At 39.2% G+C, this 22,187-nt stretch overlaps 1 protein-coding gene across 3 annotated transcripts in view; it reads left to right on the forward strand.

Annotated features, from left to right (window-relative positions):
- Positions 1-13,170, forward strand: part of SGMS2 (sphingomyelin synthase 2) — a 73,064-nt gene extending 59,894 nt beyond the window's left edge. For all 3 annotated transcript variants that reach the window (XM_039848793.1, XM_039848794.1, XM_039848795.1), the window contains 3 exons: positions 2,181-2,334; positions 6,864-7,030; positions 8,377-13,170. In XM_039848793.1, coding sequence (XP_039704727.1) covers positions 2,181-2,334; positions 6,864-7,030; positions 8,377-8,580 — 525 coding nt within the window. In that variant the 3' untranslated portion in view covers positions 8,581-13,170. The remainder of the gene's footprint in view (positions 1-2,180; positions 2,335-6,863; positions 7,031-8,376) is intronic.
- Positions 13,171-22,187: the final 9,017 nt, after the last annotated feature.

A 22,187-nucleotide genomic window follows, 5' to 3' on the forward strand; every position in this document is an offset into this window, starting at 1 on the left:
TGGCTGTCACGATTTATGCTTCTTTCTATATCTTCAGTCCTATGCCATCCAGTAATGGCATAGAATGGTGTCTGAAAAAATGAGGAAATTAATAGGAAGTAGGGTCTTAGTGTGTGTGTGATAGGGGTTCCCAGTGAACTAGAACAGAATTTAAAACAATCTATTAATCCTAACCCAATTCTCCCTCCATTTTCCAGTTTTCTTTCTACTCTCTTTTCTTCCTTAATTGAGGTTCTATTTAGCATTTATACCGGTCATGATCTGACATTTTGGGGTAGCAGTGGCAAAATTGGAGAATTAAGAACTGAGGAGAGACAGAGCAGGAGGAGAGGGTCCTTCCTCTGTTCTGTAAAGGCGTACTGAATCAAACACTCAGAGATCTCTGTCCACCAGCACCGCTGAACGCTGGGAGACGAGGAACTGTCTCGCTTTTGTTAGCTCCTATGTCGTTTATGCCTTCGGATCCATCCAACTCCAAGTAAAGGGGCTGATGGCTTTAAGTGTTTGTGCCCTTAGAAAATTAAGAATATTGAGTTGGGATGAGTGAGTAGATAAAAATTTATGGTTTCGAAAGAAAGAATACTGTGTCCTTTTAAACTGGGAACACAATGGTTGGGCAGAGTGTTCAGACCTCTTTATTTGATCTCAGTGTTGACAGTTGTTTGTACCAACCGCCTGACAAATCCCTAAGGACTGGCTGATCCGATAAAGCACGTGGCTAGATTCTGTCCTCCACGTAAGGGCACATCACGTGAGCTCATGTAGTTTGCAGTACGTCTTTCCTGAGCTGCATCTGAAATGAGTCCTGCAGCTCTGTCAACAGTCCTTGTCTTCCTCATGTGTGGACCCTTTACCACCTTCTAGGTCCTCTCTTTTCAAGGCAGGATCACCTGTTACTTGGCATGTTTGGTTTAAGGACTGTCAACTCGATAAAATACATATGCTCTCTTGTGTTTTTGTTACCCGGGTTTGCCCTCAGCAAACTTTTGAAGAAGATCAGGTTTCTTCAAAACCTCCAGCTTCTCACCCTATCCTCTCGTCCTGCATTACATCATTTTCTGTTGCAGAGCCTTACTTTCAACTGCTAACTGATCATGGTGTGTTTGCTTTTTCACAAGGGTCACCTGAGTACCAGAAAGCTTTCTAGATCTATAAGTTTTTTTTCCATTGGGAAAGTTTTAGATACCCAGATATGGATGCAATTCCTTATTGTACTGGATTTCCATGTGCGTTGGAGGCTAACTTAATTTCTCTACTCCTAGACTCTCTTCCCACCCATTTATACATGTCTTATCCTCCTTCACCACCACGCGTCCTCTTGGACAGGACAATACCTGTCTTTACCACTTCACTGCCACCGTGGCTGAGCTGGCCATACTTCAGGGACCAGCTCCCCAGGAGGATCGTTGTTGAGTATAAAAGGCAGCATGTCATACAGCTGTCACCCATGTCCCAAATGAATAGCCATTAGTGGTCTTTCTTTTATGTGTTCTATTACTCGATCTTATTTCTGAGTTTAATTTTCTAAGCCTGGTCACTCTGTTCTACAAAAGGGAGCTCTTTCCTGGCCTCTGCCATGGCACACAGGTTCTTTCTTTGGGGGATGTTTTTCCTGATCAAAGCTACTTATTTTTAAAGCTACCAGAACATTGCTAATCCATTATTTTCAAATCTATTTAAATTACTTAATGTGTTATAGCTCCTTTTTTAACTGTGTTCAGTCAGATATTAATACAAATATATGGACACTTAGCACAAGGTATGAATACACTATACAATAGTAGTGATATGGTATGCAGCTGAACAAATATCAACCATTCGAAACTCTGACCTCCTTCTGCAAAGAGGAAAGAAAGTAGCTTTGATTTTCTTTTTTAGCACATAGCTGTGGTGAAGTCATTGGTTATTAATATTTTTAAAAGCTTTCCCAAGGACACAGCATCACCAAAGCATATTATTAGTAACATATTGAATAATTTAAAATGTGTCACTAAAAGTGGTCAATATAATGATTAAAACCAAGTTTGAAGAGCTTCCCCCTGGGATTTTATTTTTGACTTTTTTAATTAAAAAGAAAAAAAAAATCACACCCTGGTAACTTTTCTAAGTATCTCACAAATTAGGCTGAAACGTGATTTTGTCAGTTTGTAAATGTTGTGTCTGATCTTCTTGTCATTCAGCTCAATGGAGACTCCCAGGCGAAAGTGCAGCGGATTCTGCGCTTGATCTCTGGAGGTGGGTTGTCCATTACTGGATCGCATATCTTATGTGGAGACTTTCTCTTCAGCGGTCACACGGTTGTGCTGACACTTACTTATCTGTTCATCAAAGAGTGTAAGTAAGAATTCATTCCCACTTCATCGATTGATTATTGTAGTGGGAGGGATCCCTAGGCCCCAAAACTGATGGGAGCCATTTTTCTATTGGTATTGATAGCTATGAAAGACGTGTGTGTGTGCGTGTGTGTCTGTGTGTGTGTGTGAGAGAGAGAGAGAGAGAGAGAGAGAGAGAGAGAGAGAAATCACTTCAGCTAGTCATACGTGATTTAAACACTGAAGGCTTAAAACATGGTGCTGGCTTCTCTAACATTTAGCATGCCTCCAAAATGTCTCCCTTCTTGGTTAGTACCTCTCAAGGTATGAAAAGCTATTTTAATGTTGGAACTAAGAAGAACAATTGTTATGTTTATTTTAGAAAGAATCAGTGCACTCTAAAGCCAGATGTAAATGACTTTTGAGTGAAACTGTCATTGAATGAAACTTCCATTCCATCATTCCAAATAATTTAATGTTTTTCACTTTTCCTTTTTAAAACATTTCCTTGTCCCATTTTATTCTAATTTCATCATTTCCAGCTGACTTCTATGGTTCAATATGGTTCAGTACTTCATGGAACATTTTGCCGGTACTGATCATTTTCTTTATAAGAGGCAACATGGAGACAAGAGTGTGAAGTATCTTTCCTTATTTATACACTTCATTCCCATTATACAAAATCCTTGTGTTTCAGCAACTTTAATGCTGCAATATCTTGTACATTGTGGGCTGTATTTGCTTTTAGCTGTCTAGCAGATCGATCTCATTCCTGTAGATTTCTAAGGTTTTATATAGTTAGGCCTATTATCTCAAAATTCTTTTGAAATAGTGATGTTTCACTTCCGTTTTTGCAAAGCTGGTCAGTGATAACTTTCATGTTTAGTTCCAAGATGCCCCATGCCAGTTCATCTCAATTCTCTCCACTTATCATAGTGTAGAGGAGGTCTTTTGAAGGGCCCAGCAGAAGGTGGCCTACACCCTCTGTCCCCCTTCCTCTTCCCTCCTGTCTTGGCCTGTTATTAATCCAAACAGGCGTGGCCTCATGTAGTGACAGTACGGACATTAAGGTTTATCTTCCAGTGGTCCAGGCGTGAATTCTTGCCCCATAAATTGCCTTGGGTTTTCAGTTTATGTTCTGCTTTGAGGATAATATGACAAAGAGTTGAGATTCTCCGTAGTAGATGCAGTAAAGTCTTTTTTCTTTTGGTGAGAATTATGAAACTTCTGAATTGTTTCCTTTGTAAATGCTACATATGACCTTAGAGTAGAGAGAGTAGCATGTTGTGTGTGTGGCCTTTGTGTCCTACCTGACTTGAAGGTGGAGGGCCTTCTGAATGCTTCCCCTTATTTCTACTCTTATGCTTTCTGGGAGGTAATGTGTGAGGAATCCAGGTCTATCTCTGCACCGATATCAGGAGATAGTCTCTTCCTTACATTTCACTTTCTACATTTCTAACACCTAGTTATTGGTTCTGGGGAGCAGGTGGAGTGATTTGCATTATATATGGTTCTAACTCTAGCTTTTGTCAAGAGAAGTTCCATCTGCATGTAAGACCAACCATTTTCAAGTCCAGAGGTACATTTGAGGTAGAGGACCTTCTCTAATCTGAGAAATATGAAAAGCTTGTAAAAGATGAGGATGAGGGAGGGGAGAAGTTAAATGCGAAGAATGAAGCTACTCTGGGTTGAAAACCATAAAGTAGTGAAGAGACAACACTCAAGGAAACTGAGAGTGAGTTTTATAAAATAACCGAAGACCACGTGATATTAACAATAATAACAAACAGACATAACACTTCTTCTGTGCCAGGCACTCTTCTAAGATCTTGATGTAGATTAACTCAATCTTGCAGCCACCCCAGGAGGGAATCACTGTTTTTCCTCATTTTTGAGGGAGGAAACTTAAGCATAAAGAAAGAGAGTGACGTAACCATAGTCCACAGTTAGTAACTGGAGGATGGCTTATTCACACTCAAGCAGGTTGACTCTAGAGGTTATACTGTTAATTTCTTGACTCTATTTAGAATTTTTGGAAGCCCAAGTTGTCTGATTTTACAGAATTACTAAAGAATAATCGGGATATATTGCTCATTATTGTTCTTTTACCTCAGAACAAGAGCAGGGCAACTTGTGATCATTTTTATATCTTAATGAAGGCTATGCACTATGTAGGGACATTTTCTTCCCAAGATATGACTTTGGCTTAAGGTTTTTTAAAAATTGTGTAAGTTTACATAGAGCAAGGAAAGAATTACATTCTGCTTTTTCCAATAGTCGGTGAGAAGCAAAATGGCAAATGTGTAAGCTTAATACAACTCAGCTTTATAGTCGGTTCTCTACGTAGACAGGGCATTCCATGTTTATGCCCGTTGCCTATGCAATTAGGAAAAACAATCACTTTCTAAATTACATGATGTTATTGTTCTGAGTAAGCAGTGGTTCCAGTGGTTTCTTTGAACAGTCGGCTTCTAGAATTAGATGTGTCATTTACATGTTTTTTGCTTTCCTGCCTTTTGATCAGTTTGGACTCTCTCCTTGTTTGCCCCGTTGTTATGAGTGCATTTGCATTTGATCGTGAAAGGAGCTGAAAACGTGGGCCCCGGGCCATTTTGAGATTTAACTAGAGAGGACTTCACACAGTTGTACACACGTTATCTTTGGGGCCTAGGTTTCACGTAAAATTAGCGGGGAGAAATCAGCCTACCTGTTAGTACCATGTGTCTTGCTAGTCAAGATAACTTTTTTTTTTTTTACCTTGCTACTACATAAAGCCCTTCGTCTCTACTATTCGATGACAACTAGGGCTAGAATCCCACACAGACATTGGAGTTGTTAAGATGTATGTTATCAACTTTTAGTTTGATGTTATCCCTCTGGGTAAAATGAGAGACCAGAGAGGATGACCATTTTGCCATTTCTACTCTAAAATAATTTTTAAATCTTTTCTTTGGGTCAGCCAGTGTTCTCAGTTAATGAGCAGTGGTCCCAGCGTGGTAGCATGCTAGAGAATGCATTTTTATGGGAGAACAGTGCCAGTGTTCCCAGCTATCCTAAAACTTCATTTTTTTAAAAAAAAGCTTCATTTTCAGTTCCATGGGAAATAAAATGACCTTCAGGCCACCTCCACCTCCTTACTCCTTAACCACTTTGGCTTTGCTTCTTGTGGATAAACAAATACAAAAGAATTCTGGTTTAGTCAGACATCCTGAACTTTTAAGGTAAATAAATTCCAGATGACCTATAAGCAGGGGGAGCAGGGTTGATGTGAGGGAGGGGTGAGGTCTGTGGTGCTGGATAACGCACGTTTAGCGAAATTTCCAGATTTCTAAATGTTAGGCTCAGAATGTTAAAAGTTGAACTACCCAGAGCAGTTATGGGGACTGCCCCCGCCTCACAGGCTACAGGAAGAAGGCCTCTCCCAGCTTAAAATTCTAGGATTATAAGAGTTCTCTGCCAGAACGTAGTGGCAGGATGAACCAAATGAGAAATGATGAGTTGCACATTCAAAATTAGAAGGTCAGACTTTCAAATGCAAATACAGGTTTATTATCATACTATTCCACTTGAGACCAAAAGAACACCAGCTGTTTTACCAAAAAATATGTTTTATTTGAATGATACCTGGTTTGGTATTTCACCTAAATTTCTGGAAAGGGATCCTTCTGCTATTCAACCATTCTTCCACGCTGGAAAGTAAATATCACTATAAATATAGACACAATTAAATATGAAATAAATTTCAGTTCATTGATTATTAACTTTGTGAGCTAATAAAGCTTTAAAATAGAAAAAAAGAAACAGTTATTAAAGAAAAAGGAGAAGTTAATAGAGATAAACGCTGGGTCATTTATATCTGTCATTGACACACGTGTGGGAAGGCTTCGGGGTGTATGATCACATTTAACCTCATGAGTGCTCTAGTTCTCGCCTATGCAATGAAGTTCTCAGTGCCCTCCCGAGGAAGGCTGAAATCCCTAAGTGAATGGGCAAGAATCCTAAGCTTTACATAGGGAGTATTTATTGTTGCTGTTAGCAGTAGCAGGATAAAATTGCTGAGAGTCAAACTATGACTAGCCATAATGTAAATAAGTTTCTATAAGACCTGAAATTACTTCTGTTCTCTTATCCCCTTCATCCCCCCACTCCCATTTTCATTGACAGCTACCTTTTCTTTTGACCCTTACTGTTTTCTTTTCCAGTAGGGTCCATTACGTAAGCCAGTATGAGCCAAGTCTAACGAACCTTAGAAGAAACAATTCTGTTCTCTTCCCTGTTAAACAGTAGCAGTGGCAAGGTCTAGCGTATCCAGTGTGACCAGCCTCCCCAGTGAATGAGTACTAGAGCTGCTCCCAGTGATACTGGCCCTTCTTCCTTCCCGCCTGAGAAATCCTGGGCTGTTCACCGTGACTGTCATCTTGGGCTATTAGTTGTCTCCTTCCAGTGGCTTCTTGACCTTAGATTATTCTACTGCGGGTCATGAGGATAGACTGTAATTGTTCAGTTCCTCTCTGGCAATCTTACTAATGCCTCAATTTCTCTACTGCCCAGATTCGCCTCGTCACTTCTGGTGGTATCATTTAATCTGCTGGCTGCTGAGTGCCGCCGGGATCATCTGCATCCTTGTAGCACACGAACACTATACTGTCGATGTGGTCGTTGCCTATTTTATCACAACACGGCTGTTTTGGTGGTACCATTCAATGGCCAATGAAAAGGTGAGAGCAGTGAAATTATCTTCAGATAATCTCTTTTCTTTAAATGCAGTGGACCCCTGTGCAGACAGTGGGGTTTTAGGTAGCCGATGGAAATCACTGCTGTTGCCACTCCCAAACTGTGGTTAGGTCAGGTCCGTTCATGTAAGATTATAGCCATTATTGCTTGTTAAAAGAGAGAACGTCACAAATAGAAATGCCATTTAAGGATAAAAATGCTTTGTGGTTATAGAGCATGGTCTTTTACTAATTCAACTAACTTATATGAGAATTAAAGTAGGATATATATGCTAAATTAAAAATTTAGGAACTTTCTCTGTAGAAGCATTGCGGCGCAACTAGTTAAGACACTCCCTGCTTTCAAAAAGTTTAATTTTGAAGACAAGATGGCAACTACTTTTGAAAGTCAGGCAAAATAAGTAACTTTTGAATAACTGGATTTAGTATACCTTTTGGTGAGGCTGGGCTCTCTGACTTCCCTTTTCATTCTTCTGTATTTCTGCTGCCTCCTGTCAGATGAACATTTTCCCTTCTTGCATTCATTCTGAAAGAGCTAGCTAAAATGCCACCTCTTCTGGGAAGCCTTCCCAGACTCCTGCTCTGTGCCTGTAGCCCCAAGGTGGAATTATTCCCCCGCTCCTGTGTGCCTCCCTAGCTTTGGTGTATGTCCTGGGTGTAATAGAGTTAGTCTGTGTGCCATGACGTACTTATCGTGGTATAGTCTTGCCATATCGTCTGATGCATGTAATGTTTGGAGACATTGTGAGCGATCAAAATGTGTCTTGCCCCAGAGGATCCACATCCAATTTTCATTTAGTCGTGTCCACTAACAATTGTCCTTTCTAGAAATCTATTTGTCGTTAAGCTCCTTTTCCTTCCGTGTAATCTCCTATTTCCATCTCCTTCGTACACTTGCATCTAGACGTCTGCTGACACCACTGAACCAGAATTTCCATCTTTCCTCTTCAATAGGCTCAACCTTGTGAGCCCTCTTTTTACTCTTCCATCTTCCTTGACCCATAGACCTGACGCCTCACAAATCCCGAAAGGTGTTCTTCCTGGATAACTCACATCCACCCCCCATTCCTGAGCCTCCATTCTCTCTGGAATTGCAGGCAGAAGATTTGCATGAACCACAAAGAGAGGAAACGGAGTGGAATGGGATGGGGTGGGACCAGAGCCAGAGCAACTTCAGAGTTAGGGAAAAGGCGCAGTGACAATTACCCACATGTGATCTGGATTCTGCTGCTTTCCCTGTTAAGTTACAGTGAATGACAGGTTAAGAAAAACAATTAGTATGCCAGTCATGAAAAATAGGTCTCATTTTACTTTTTCCCTACCTTTTACAGAACTTGAAGATCTCTTCACAGACTAATTTTTTGTCTCGAGCATGGTGGTTCCCCATCTTTTATTTTTTTGAGAAAAACGTACAAGGCTCAATTCCTTGCTGCTTCTCCTGGCCACTCTCCTGGCCTCCTGGCTGCTTTAAATCATCATGCAAAAAGTATTCACGGGTTCAGAAGACAGGTGAAGATAACGAGAAATCTACCTGAGGAGCAAAAGAAAGGTATCAGCTCTTTTACCAAAAGAGGTATCGCTGTAACCAAAGGTATAGTTTTGATTTTTTATTTTAGGAGAACTGACTGGTAAATGAAGAAATGGACCAAATTTGTGTAAATGATTAGAAAGATGAACAAAATATTACCCTTTGACTGGTTTTTTATTCATCCTGAGAAAGTTATATTCTCCTGTGGCTCTTCATTCATTGGTGACAAGCCCTCAACCTGGGATTTTACTAATGAGCTTGTTAAAGAGGTGCCAAAGAACATATTACTGCTTTCCTTCGGGTCCCGCTCCCCCAGGAAAGCTCTCTACTTCAGAATTTTTTTCAGGATTTTTTTTTTCTTCCAAGGTCAGAAGAAGTTGTTAATGATTTAAATAAACTATCTGGACAGATACAGCTACTATGTAAATGGAAAAATGTGGAGAGTGCATTAAGCTTATTAGTGAGGGGGAGATCCCAGCATTGTGAGTAAACTTCAGGTAAACTTTGTTTCTAAGGGAAGGTCAAGGTCAGGTCTGGGAATGTGCACTGCTGCTAGCACCCAATGTCCTGTGTGTCAGTTTTACTTTATTTTTTAAACTGATCATTTATTTTTTAAAAAAATGAAAGAAATATGGTCTAAGTAAATATGGAAGTATCTGACACACCCCACAGATTTTACATGTGTGTAAATATTTCAAGATCTCCATGACAGATATGCAGGCAGCATGGAGCTGTTTCTGCGACTGAGTGGTCCTTGTGTGCACACTCACCTGCTGTTTGCCTGGTAAATTTGCACCTGGTACCCCCAGGGCAGTCGACTGTGTGAACACAGGCTGGAAGCACCTGTGTGTGAACTGATGCTTATGCCATCTGGAGAACAAGCCTGCACTTCCCTCCCAGGTCTCACCCTTTGTGAATCTGTTCTAGAGCTGCTAGTTGGAACTCAGAAATACAGATGGTCACATTTCACTGAAAAACATTTCTTTCCGGTTACATTGTGCTTTATGGAAAAACCAAGATGGAGTCCAAAAGTTTAATTTACCCTTGCTTTTTTGCAAGAGACCCAGCTTCTTACAAACTGAGTGTTTATAAGAAGTAAAGACACATACCACGACTGGGTCATTTTACTTTGCCCTGAAATTATACCACGGTGCTGCAGTGTAATCTACTGTTGGAATCGGTGTGCTAAACAGTTACAGCTACTCAGTAAAGGCGGTGGGGGGTCATTGTTTCTAAAGTTCTTTCAGGTGATGCAGAAGAGGATTAACTCTTAAAAATCTAATAAGATTTACTGTGCTATCAGATTTAGGGCATTGTTTAATGCTGTTGAATCTTTTGGATAATTCTTGGCTTAATTTCTTACAACTTCTAGTAACCTTAGAAAAAGCTTTAAGGTTACAAAATCATCAATACTAAGTCAGAGGTCATAGAGGCCAGTTGGGGTAGAAAGAGGCAGTTACATTTACATTGAAGGTAAAATTTCCCTCCACTTAAAATGGAAAAAAAAAAATCCCTAAATTTGTCATTATAAACTAGTCATCTTTGATTTGATACATAAAATTGACCTTTAAATTGCTTGAGAGAAGCACAATACAACTTTAAGGCTGTTCAGAAGGGTCATCATCCTTTGGTGCTAAAATTCTGTATATGTTTTCAGCATGGCATTTGTTCTGTATAAGAATCTCTAAAGGAAAAGTAGTTGAATTTAAAGCTTGGAAGAAAGATGTTCTAGTCTGGGTATTTAAAATAAGAAATGAAATGCTAAACCTCCTTTGTGGGCTTTGAAATGCAAGAAGCTTTTCCGGTGTTTATTATTAAACCAATAAGAAACATCTATAGTTTACCTGATGTGTTTAGCCTTAATTCTACATAATTTTCACTTATTAAATATTGACACTTGTGATAGAACAAGGTGTTCTCCTTAAAAACACTGATTTTAAATTCCTGCTGTCTGACCGTGGGAAAAAGCATCTGAAACAGAATCCTAGGCTTTGCTCTCCTAACGCTGGTATAGTCCTTGAGCCTCTAAATGAAACAACCTAATACACCTTAGAGCCTTCTTCAGCTGCATCTTAGATGACCCACTTTTCTTCAAATTAAAGAAACACATTTAAGCTTTTAAAAATCATGGTGAGTTGATTGTTGGACACCCTTGAAAACAGTAAACCTTGCATTTTTGTTCAGTAATCCTGTTTTTTAAAAAATAATACCATCACCTTTTAAAGAACTTTAAAAACATATATGATCCCAAATGTGGACACTTCTTTCTGCTCCCACGTTATTTACAGCATAGATCACAGCTCTCTAATAGACGCTGTGAAAGCATGTGGTATCAAAATAAGGGCGGGGGATATCAAAATTTCAAGATGGAAAAATAAAAGAATCAATGGATCTCATTTACATTTAGGAAAGCAAACTTGAGGTTTAACCCAACATGCCACTTTGTGATTTAAAACATAAACAATTACTACTTGTATTGTGGTGATCATTTCACAGTATATAGAAATAGCAAATCAATATGTTGTACACCTGAAATGAATATAATGCTATTTGTTACTTATGTCTCAATTTAAAAATTTACCATCTTGCCTTTGAAAAAAATTTTTGGAGCTTCTTTTCCTTGCTAATCAAGATACAATAGCTTATTGATTATCCTTGCTTTTGTAAGCCAGTACGCCTGTTTGAAGCTTTTCCTGTAATCTAGTCCTTCTGTGCAATAGATATAACATATAATTCCTATAAATTATGCCACTTTTTCCTAAATTATTTGAAATGTCAACGAATGCCTCTTAGTGTCTATTTTTTGAGCTCCTCCACTAGCTCTGAAAATAGCATTCTTCCTCAATTCCACTGGAATTAATTTTCAATTTGTTATTTAATTTACTGGCATCTTGGGAAACAAGTTTTGCTGTGGAAGGCAGGCTGTTTTGAGTGTGGGTGAGTCTCTAGTCTGGTTTATAGATGACGTTGCATCAGGTTCTTTGCTGTATACCAGCGCCCCATTGTGGAAATACGTTATATGACTTGGAACACAAACGACACTTACTTAAAGTGTATTTTCAAGTTTTCAAAAGACATTTGTTTTGATTATTTTGCCAATAATCTGAAAGCATAATGTGAGAGGAATTAGGAAGTATTTTAAAGGAATTTTAAACCTTTTCCAAAGGGAAATATACTTAGGTTACAGGGAGTTTTTTTTTAATTCTAATCTTTTATCCATTTGATCAAAGAAAATTTGCAAACCATTTTTACCTCTCACCATCACAATCATTAATGTCTCCTACCAACACTTTATTTACTTTGAAACACCGGTTTGGCTGCCTTTTCTTTTTATATGCTAGAATTCATGCAATTTTTTAATTGAAAGTTCACAACTTGTTCCGTGAATATTTTGAACATTTCTTTTTAAGTTCTTTTTTTATTGTTATTTTTTGTTTTGCACTGTAAAATAGATTAAAAATTTAAGCCGGTCTTAACACACTTCTGTAGTGTAGAGAAGTGTAAGAAGGAATTTCTTAATACATGAGTTTACATGTTTAAATGAAGCATATTGTAAGTAATATGTCATGTGTTGAAGACCTTTCTGTTTGTATGTATAAAGATTCCTGATGATTTTTTTAGTGTCATTGCGTTGCGATAATTTAACTCATTTGACTTACTTGCTAAAAATATTATGTCTAAGAAGTGCTCTTGACTTCAATACCTAAACACTGAAAATCATGGCAAAGGTACCCAAAGATAAGTTTTTATACAGATACACACCTAAAAAGTTGTGGTTTATTTTATTATTCATTAATCTAACAATGCTGTGTTCTAAATGAATCATGAATGAGAGTAGTTCTTTATTGTGGAATTATTTAAAACTATCTTTTAAAGAAAAAGAAATTATAAACATAAGCTACTCTAGTTGCCAAGTTGGAATTCATTATTTAATTTACCTCCTATGCAATGATATAATGCTGCAAAATGTATGGTTATGTTACAGTATATTCACAAAAGAAATGTTATTACAAGGCTTGAGAGGTAGCCATTTACGTTTTCAGAAATTTACTGTACTGTTTCAATGTGTTAAGTGCCTTGTTGTAAAGTAAAATTTTAAGCCTAGAATTCATTATTTTCCTGACATATATTTTTCATTATGAATATACTGTATGTTATTGTAATAGTTTTATTAAATGCTTACGTTTTAATCAAACATGTAAATTTCAGAAGCTCTTTTCTCCTACCCTCCAGTACCTTAATCATTGGTCTCTCGTAAGGGATTTGAATTCAGATTCTTTTTTTTAAAGAGGAAAATATCTTTGTTCAGAAATATGTTTTCCATGCTCGTGCTCCTGCGTTTATAAAAACATTTCAAGAGGATTTTAGGAGCTCAACTATAGTTTGTACTTCAAAATGCTGTTTTACATTTACATTTTAAGTGCCTAATTGTTAGTTAAAACTAATTTATGTTTCTATTCTAAAGAGAATATGTGTACTTGGTTTCTAATCTCTTAGGCTTTGCTTAATAAATAATAATGATAATAATAATAAAGCAAGAGCCTATACTTTGTATTTACCCAATAAACTACCATGACATCAAGTCTTTTCAAAATAAGTACTAGTTTCTTTCAATTTTAAAAACTTGTTTTCTATAGATTTTAAATTTTTACTTAGTGTTAAGTACTTATTAAAACCACGAGGTTATTTACTTCAAGCACTATTTTTAAAATAAGGTAATCTTCAATTAATGGAACTATAAATAAACTATAGTATTATTTTTCCTGCCCTTGGATTTAAGGTGAAAAAATAATTCACAACAATATAAGGTCATTCGTGGAGAAGAAACAAATCAGTTACACATTCCATGATTCTGATCCATTGCTCACAAAGAGACAAAATCATGAGTTCTTCAAGAAGAGCAGAGTCCTGTCACTCAGTTCTGAAAGAAGTATCCTCATGCCTTCACGGATGTCCTGACCCAGGCCTTGGTAGTATAGACTTGGCAACAAGATTGCAGCAAGTTGTTTCTGGACCCCTTTATAAAAGGTGAAGGCGTGACCCCCAAAGACAAATTTGGTAAAAGCAATCGGTGGAATGAGGGGACTAGGGTAAGATAAATATAGTTCAAAGATTAAGTTGTTGGATCTAGACCAGGTTATGTGGAATTATCTGGACATGATATAGATCAGAATAGGCTTTCTGCCACCTCCACCCAGGCCTTGGATGAAAAGCTCGTCACAGTGGTGGTTCCGTCTCCCTGTTTGAAACATGAAACATTAGCATGCTGACTTTGCTGGCCACAGCCTCAAAGCCTGCCCTTATCTAAGATGTATTATACAAGGAACTGATACGATGATTCACAAACCTTGACATCTAACATTTCATTTTCTTGGAATAAAATATACTAGAATATCAGAAGCATAATACTAGATTTCTCACTGACATTAGAATAGCAATGGCATATGCACTACTATGTGTCTACATAATGCACATTTAGTTCATATCTGGCACGTGTGATGAGGCACAGCATTTTACAGTTTTTATGCTTGACCTACATTCTTTAATCTTCCCCAAACCCTGCAACGTAGGCAAAGAAGTGGTGACCCCATTTTGTGAGATGAAAGAGTTCATAGTGTCAGCTTTGGTACTTGAGTTTTGTTTTCTGTGTTTCGCTGCCTCCTGTCATAGTTACTATGGTAGCCATCACAGTTTGTCAGAGGTTTTGCTTTTGTTGTTTATTTTTTAGGAGAGTTTATTCCTTATCAGCCAGTTGGTTTGTTAAGAGGGAAACTGGTCCTTGCCACAGGTTCTTTGTCAAATGCTCCCGATTTTTCTTAGCGTTGCAGTTGACTACATTTCAGAGGCAATGCTTCTAGTGCAAAACGGCCTTGAAAGCAAAAAGGATCGACAAGTGTGTGACTCACAAATTGTGAGAACAGAGCAAACTCATTGCATGTATCAGGATACATACATGTACACTGCATGTACAGGACAGTACGCTATCACACACCTTAGCTTTGCACAGGGTAACACGGGAGACACCAGAGTGCATGTGACTTTATCTCTAAATGACTCTCAGGATCTATTCCCAAGGGGATGTCAAAAAGAGAGACGTGATGACCCTCTTTCAAGGGACAGCACAGCTATGAAGGCATGGAGCAGCCTTGGGCTCAGCGCAGTCTGGGTTGATTCTGGGCTCCTGAAAGGACCAAAGTGAAGCCCCAGGATTGTTTGGTCCTGGCATGAACTGGTGAGCTTTCTGTGCTAAAAATGTGCCCAAACCAGTATGTGTTTTTGCCTCTGGCCAAGTTCTTGGGCAGATTTTACTTCTTAGATCCAACCACTTCTCTCTTTTTCTTTCTTAGTTCCTTAAATGATGTATTTATTTGAGTAGAAAGAAAGGAAGTCAGTGCCTTTGAGAAGCTACCATATATCAGACACTGCTAAAGGCTTTCTCTTACCTAACACTCAGCCAGGTGCATCTCCCCGTGCTGCTTTCACAGGGAGAGGTTAACATGAGGCAAGGAGCATCCAGGCTCCCATCCCGTCAATGCCGAGGCCCGTCATTCTCTGCAGCAGGAGAGTCACCCCCTGTGCAGGGAAGGCAAGAAAAGGGTTGCCTCTTCCGGAAATCCTTTGCCAGCCAGGTTTTGTGTTGTGGAGAGCAAGGTTAGTGCTCGAGGCTGAGCCCTCCAAGACTCCGTGATCCACCTTTAGCAGAATTCCTGTCTCCAGTTGACTCCAGTCCCTTCACCTACAACTATGTTCTTTTCCTCTTTGTAGTCTCACGCCTGATGGTTGATGTGCGGTGTGTGGGGTGAAACTGTTGTTCCCATCACCCCTCTCTCCTCACATACCTCCCCGAGGTTGGTGGCAGAGGACTGGCAGAGGGACTGTGGGCCTGTGCGGGGCCAGGCCCCCAGAGCACACACACCCAAGGTCTACAGACATGACATCTTTGCTGGGAGGAGATGGTACTCTTCAACATATTTTTAAATTATATCTGGCCAGTTTCCGAGTTCATGGATTGAAGAGAATGTTTACATTTGACACGGGGCGGGCAGGCGGGCAGGGGGACAGTTCCCCGTTGTCTTTGTCGGTTAGGGCTGCTGTGACAAAATACCATAAGTTGGATGGCTTAAACAGTGAACATTTATTTTCCACAGTCCTGGAGGCTGGGAGGTCCTAGGTCAGGGGGCCAGCAGGGTCAGGGTCAGGTGTGGGCCCTCTGCCAGGTTTCCTTACACCTGGGAAGAGAGAGCGCTCGTCTTCTTCTTACACAGGACACTCATCTCGTCACGGGGCCTCCACCCTCATGACCTCATCTAAACCTAATTACATCCCAGAGTTCACACCTTCTAAATCCACCCTATTGGGGGTTAGGATTTCACACAGATTTTTTTTTTTTTTTTTGCCTCCTCCCATACCAATTTGTGAGGGGGAAAAAAACCTTTATTGATAAATAAGTTACAGTGAAATAAATAGAGTGATGGTTTGATGGGGAATAAAAACTCCAGCAGAATATTAGTCTCTCTCCTCCTGCCTCTAGCTCTTGAATTCTGCCTTCTTACTGGCCCCTTTGGGTGAAGAGGTCTTGGTGGATCCTCGGGCCCTTGGGGACCTCTGTCTTCCTGGCCAGTGATGCTGGCGCCGTCTTGGACCCACTGCCCTTAGGAGGAGCAGTAGCTTTGGCTTTTAGTCCTTCCCCAGTCCCCTGGCCAGCAGCCTCTTTAGGGACCTTGTTCTTCATCTTCTTTTTGGCCAGAGAAGCATCACCATTCTTGCCCTTGGTGACTGTGGGTTTTGAACTCTGACTCCCAGCTTTGGTTTTCCTGTGGGCCTTGGCATCTGGGCAATTCCTTCTGCCTTTGACCTTTGACTTCCCATGGGGCTCACTGGCACCAGGAGGGGCTTTTGTGGCCTTGTCTGGCAGTCGGGGCCTCTGGCCTTGCCTACTCTGTCTCTCTGTCCTTGGTCTGGCCATCTTGGGGGCTTACTCCTTGGCTTCACTGGGTCTCCTGGGGGCAGTCATGGTGGTTGTCTTTCTGGGCTGGATTCTTTTGATGTGCTTGGGAACTAATTTGAAGCTTCCAGTGCGCCCCCCCGCCCTCGGCCTTGGTGTTGGTTGGCCTGACGAGGAGGGCACATTACATGCCAGTGTCCAGGGCCTGCTTCAGCAGCGGGGGACACAAACATGTCGTCCATAACACCAGGGTTTCTTAATTTTATACAAATACATCTTTTTAAAGTGAAGTGCACTGCTTACGGTGCCAAGTCTTAAGCTCCTTGGATTCCGTGGTTCTTCCTTACCTGTGAGCCCTACCTATGCAAGGCCCCACCACTGTCAACTGACAGTGCCACCTGTCCTCTGTAGTGCAGTGCTCAGTCCTATGCATGCTGTGCTTCCCCAGCCAGTATTATCAGCCATCTCCAGAAGAGGCAACATAACGTGGTGGCCCTGTGCTCTCTGGGTTTGCATCTCAGTTCTTCCAGTACTGGCTGTATGTGGAAGACCTTAAACGCGTTGCCTAAACTCTCTGGGCCTTAGTTTCTATATCTGTAAGATGGAAATAATAATAGTCGATGTCCCAACAGAGTTGTTGGGAGCACTAAGTGAAAGATGTTGTTCCAAGATACACATTCGATAAGTGTTGGCCAAATTCAGTTAACAAAAGTTTAGGTACCATGGTTCTAGCACCGAAATTGTTAACATACATCCAGATCTTGCCTGTCTTGAAAGTTCAGCTGAAGTTTCATCTCCTGAAAGCTTTACCTTCTTCTCTGAATTCCTCCCTAAAAGACACAAGTTGCCAAAAGGTGAGATACTAAAACACCATTTTAAGATTTTTAAAAACTATATCCTGTTTCCATACCAAATTAAAGTTCCTTAGGAAAAAACAATTGTCTTAGTATTCATTTCAGTGTCTAACAAAGTTCTTATCGCATAGGAGGTACTCAACAAATATTTATCGAATGAATATTTTAAATGTTCATTCAATAAATATGGATTTGGATTGTCAACAGAATTTATGAAGATTCAGTGAAAAGTAAATTGCCTGTTATGCCACCAAATAATTTGTTTTAAAATAACTGATGTGTATAACTTGAAAATGTTTCAGTAGCCATCATACAATAGGTGTTTTGGTCAAAAATATGGATTGAAAAATAAAGAGAAGTGGGAAAATCCAAAGATAGTGGACTTGGCCCCAAGATTTAATTCCTAAGGCAGCTGCTTCCCAGCCATCCAACCTTGGCAAGTCACTTTACCTACCTGAATCATCATGTCCCCTCTATAAAACGAGAGGGGACAGCATCACAGTGAAGATTCAAGGTCACGTAAACGACAGAACTTGATACTACCTGACTCATTAATTTATAATAAAGTCTAACTGGAAAATAAATTGGGATTTTAAAAATATTTTTTAAATTGTAAAGAATTTAAGAATTTTTAAATTGTAAGAATTAAAGGATTTTTAAATGAAACATTTTCTATTTAATACAAGAAATTTGTTGTGTTGTACAAGCTTTTGGATTTCAGTTGAGAATGCTGTCACATGCTTGAGCTTGCTTCCAAAGGCCCCACTCTGCCCAGCTCCCCCACATTTCATAAGCTCACAGGATGCGTGAACTGTTTCGCTGTGTCTCTCCAGAAACATCCAGAAAAGTGAGTGACAAATTGCTAGTGTGGAAATACTGTTTTCTAATTTAAAAAACAGGACAACTCGTAGACACAGACAACAGTGTGGTGGTTACCAGAAGGAAAGGGAGGGAGAAGGTAGATAAAGGTAAAGGGGGTCGATATCTGGTAGTGTAACTTTGGGCGATGAACAGAATGCGATATTAGATGTTGTATTATAGAACTGTGCACCAGTGTTCGCAGCAGCATTATTCACAATAGCCAAAAGTGGGAACAACCCAAATGTCCATCAATGGATAAATGGATAAACAAAACATATATATATATACACACACACAATGCAGTATTATTCAGCCATAAGAGGGAATGAAATTCCAAAATATGCTACAACATGAGTGAACACTGAAAACATTATGGCAAGTGAAATAAACCAGATTCAAAAGGACAAATGTTGTATGATTCCACTTACATGATGTATCTAGAAAAGGCAATTCAGGGAACAGAAAGTAGAAGTAACCAGGGGCTGAGGCTGATGGAAAGTTACTGTGTAACAGTTTCTGTTTGGGATGATGAAAAAGTTACAGAAATAGACAGCAGTGGCAGTTATACAACATTATGAATGTGCTTAATGCCACTGCATTGTACCCTAAAGATGGTTAAAATGGTAAATTTTATGTAAATTTTACAATCATAAAAAAAAAAAAACCCTGTATTTATTCTAGGACTATTTGAAATAAAAAAAGAACTGGAAGCAATCTCGGTATTAACAGAGGATTTGGCCAATGTATTGTGACACAGCTACATGGATTTCCTAATGGTCTCGGTTTCACCTCTGCCCCTTTACATAAAAGCAGCCAAAGTGATTCTATTAAAACATAAGCCAGATGTTGGTATTCCTTCCCTAAACATTCTCCCATGGCTCACCCTCTTAGTCAGGGTGAAAGCCAGAGTCTCTGCAAAGCCCCCTACAAGGCCACCTCTTTGATTTCATCTCTTTCCATTCCTCCCCTTGCCTTCTACACTCTAGCCTTGTTCCTGGAACACTCTCAGCATAATTCAGCCTCGGGGCCTTTGCACTTACTGTCTCCTCTGTCTGGAAGGCTCTTCCCCCCGGTATCTGCAAGCTTTCCATCGGATGACCAGCTATCTATTCAAAACAAGCCTTCCCTGAACACCTTATATAAGACAGCACTCCCCCCACACACACTCACACAGACAGCAATCTCTACCATCCTCCTCCTGTACCTTATTTCCTCCATAGTACCTATCACCAGCTGACACATTATACATTTGTTCATCTTTTATCTGGCTTCTCCCACTAGAAGATAAGCTCCCGGAAGGGCAAGTACTTTGTTTTGTTCACATAGTATTCCCAGTGCCGAGAACAAAGCATGATACTCAATGCTCAGTAAATATTTCTTGAATGAATTGATTCAGTGAAACACAAGACAGCTGTTTAAAAAGGCCGAGGGAGGCAGATCAATGCTCACTGACACGGCAAGATTCTCAAAAAACACCATTACGTGAAAAGAACAGGTTAGTGAACCAAAAGTATAGTATGATGCCATCGGGGGAGGGGGAAATCTATGTATGCACATAAGAAAGGATATCATACTTTTAACAGGTTATCTCGGGTAGAAAAGCAAAGTGCATGCACGTGTGTGTGAGTGTAGAGTGTGTGAGTCTGTATTTTGTTTAATTTAGCAATAGTCTTAATACTAATTCTATGTCTTGATTTATTCCATGGAAATCATCAAAGATATATATCACAATATTGTCCATAATATCAAAGAAAAAAGGAAATAGCCTGTGTCGACAACAGATATTGATCAGTTAAATTTCTAAATATTCCTAAACAATGGACTAGATTTTTTAAAACCCAGAGGTCAGCAAATAATGGCCTGCAGGCTATGTCTAGCTGGTGTCTTTCTTTTTCATAAATAACGTTTTAGTGAAAGATAGCCATGCCCATTTATTTACACATTGTCTATGGCTACTTTCCTATCCCCATGGCAGAGCTGCACGGTTGTGACAGAGACCGCATGGCCTGCCAACTGTGAAATAGTTACTCTTTGGCCTTTTACAAGAAAACGTTGCTGAACTCCTGGACTAGAATATAGTCATTGAAAATGATTTCTGGGAAAATGAAATGGAAAATGTTAATATACATTTATCCACATATTTATTAAGTATGTGAAAATCAGAAATATTTATAAACCTTTAAAATATCATTGATACATAAAAAAGACTGGAACAATGTATATAGAAATGTTACAGATTACCTCAGGATGGAAAAAATGGTGATTATTATTTCTTCCTTTATAGTTTCCTGCATTTTCAAATTTGTATAAACACTATGTATTATTATATAAAAAATCAGAATGAAAAATTGACTTTTAAATATCTAGTTTACTTTGAGTATTATGTTCTTGCCTAAAAAGAAAGAGTAGATGACCTTTCAATGTCCTTCCTTAAATGTGATTATTCATGAGACTTAGTTATTAGGCAAAGAGTCAAGCATTCTCATCTGAAACAGAATAACAACCCCATGTCAGTTTTGTTGTGGCAACTGGTTATGCTTTACTTTGTAACTATATTTTTCCATATTTTATTGACTAAGAATGTTATCAATCAGAGGCCAAGTTCAAAGTCCTGACAGTCTATTTAAGAGGGCCAATATCAGAGATTAGAGGAATCGTGCAGTCCTGTGTTACTCCTTCATTTTACCACATGAAGAAAACAACAGGAAGGTTTACAGATGGCCCACAGCAGGCCAGGTAGATGTGGGCAGAGCTCCTGTGTGGCTTCCATGCTGACTCCTGCATAATAAATGGAAGTCCATGACGGATAAAAGAGGAACAGGAATTTCAGCAAGGCTTACATAAAAATGAAATGTCAGGGATCAGTAACAATATGGGCAGGCTAACTAAAGTTAGGATAAGTTTGTTTTTTAAGAGGAATGTTACTCTTTACTTTTTCTATTCCTCTTTGTTTACAACTACGTCACTGTTACAGTAATAATATATCATGTAACTTACTGAGAGCATCCACTTCACAATAGTAACTAAGTCTTTTTCTTTCAAGAGATTGGATTTTTTAAAAATTTGTTCTACTGAGACATAATTTACCTAGAGCGAAATGCACAGTTCAGTTTTGACAAATGCATCCACCCAAGTAACTAACACTCCCATCAAGAAAGAGAAGCCAGAAACATGTCTCATGTCCCTTCCCAGTCAGTCCTACCTTCTGTTCTGATTTCTATTACCATAGGTTAGTTGTCCCTTTCTAGAACTACTTATAAATGCAATTATTCAGTATGTACTCTTTTGCATCTGGCTTTTTCACTCAACATAATGTTTTCTGAGAATCATCATGCTGTGAGGGTGTATCATAACATTCTTTTCTTATTGCTGAGCAGGAGTCTATCTTACCATTATACCGCAGTTTCCTCCACTTGCCCTTCTCTCTTGTTGAAGGATATCTGGACTGTTGCCAGTTCAGGCATTAAACAAAAAGTTTGTACCAATCCTGGCACCACTTTGTCCAAATAAAAAGAAGTTTTGGGAATTGGACTCTGTTACTTTTGAGATTCTGCCTTCCATTCATACTTAGATTTTTCAGGGGCCTCCTTGCCTGATCTCTTCTCCAGGAAAATATCAGAGCAAATACAATTGGAGAAGAATGAAGTAAGTTATATTGAAGATAGGCAAGTTTATTTATTCATCAAACAAGCGTAAAGACTGAATATAGAAAACAAGTTAATATCCTGGCCAGTCCCACAATTTAATGTTGGAAAGGATAGGTAAAGCTGCAAGGAGTAAAAAAAAAGGGGGGGGTTGAGGGCGCAGCAATAGTGCCAACCTGTAGAGTTTAAGGCATTATCAGGGCCCTAATTATCAGGGTAAAGAAGTACATAAACACTATATATAGAAGACATGCATAGGAGTATATGAATCAAATCATAGGGACTTAAGGAAAATGAAAGAGTTAATAGT

Source organism: Pteropus medius, unplaced genomic scaffold, assembly GCF_902729225.1.
Source record: "Pteropus medius unplaced genomic scaffold, Ma_sr-lr_union100, whole genome shotgun sequence".
Taxonomy (NCBI): Eukaryota; Metazoa; Chordata; class Mammalia; order Chiroptera; family Pteropodidae; genus Pteropus; species Pteropus medius.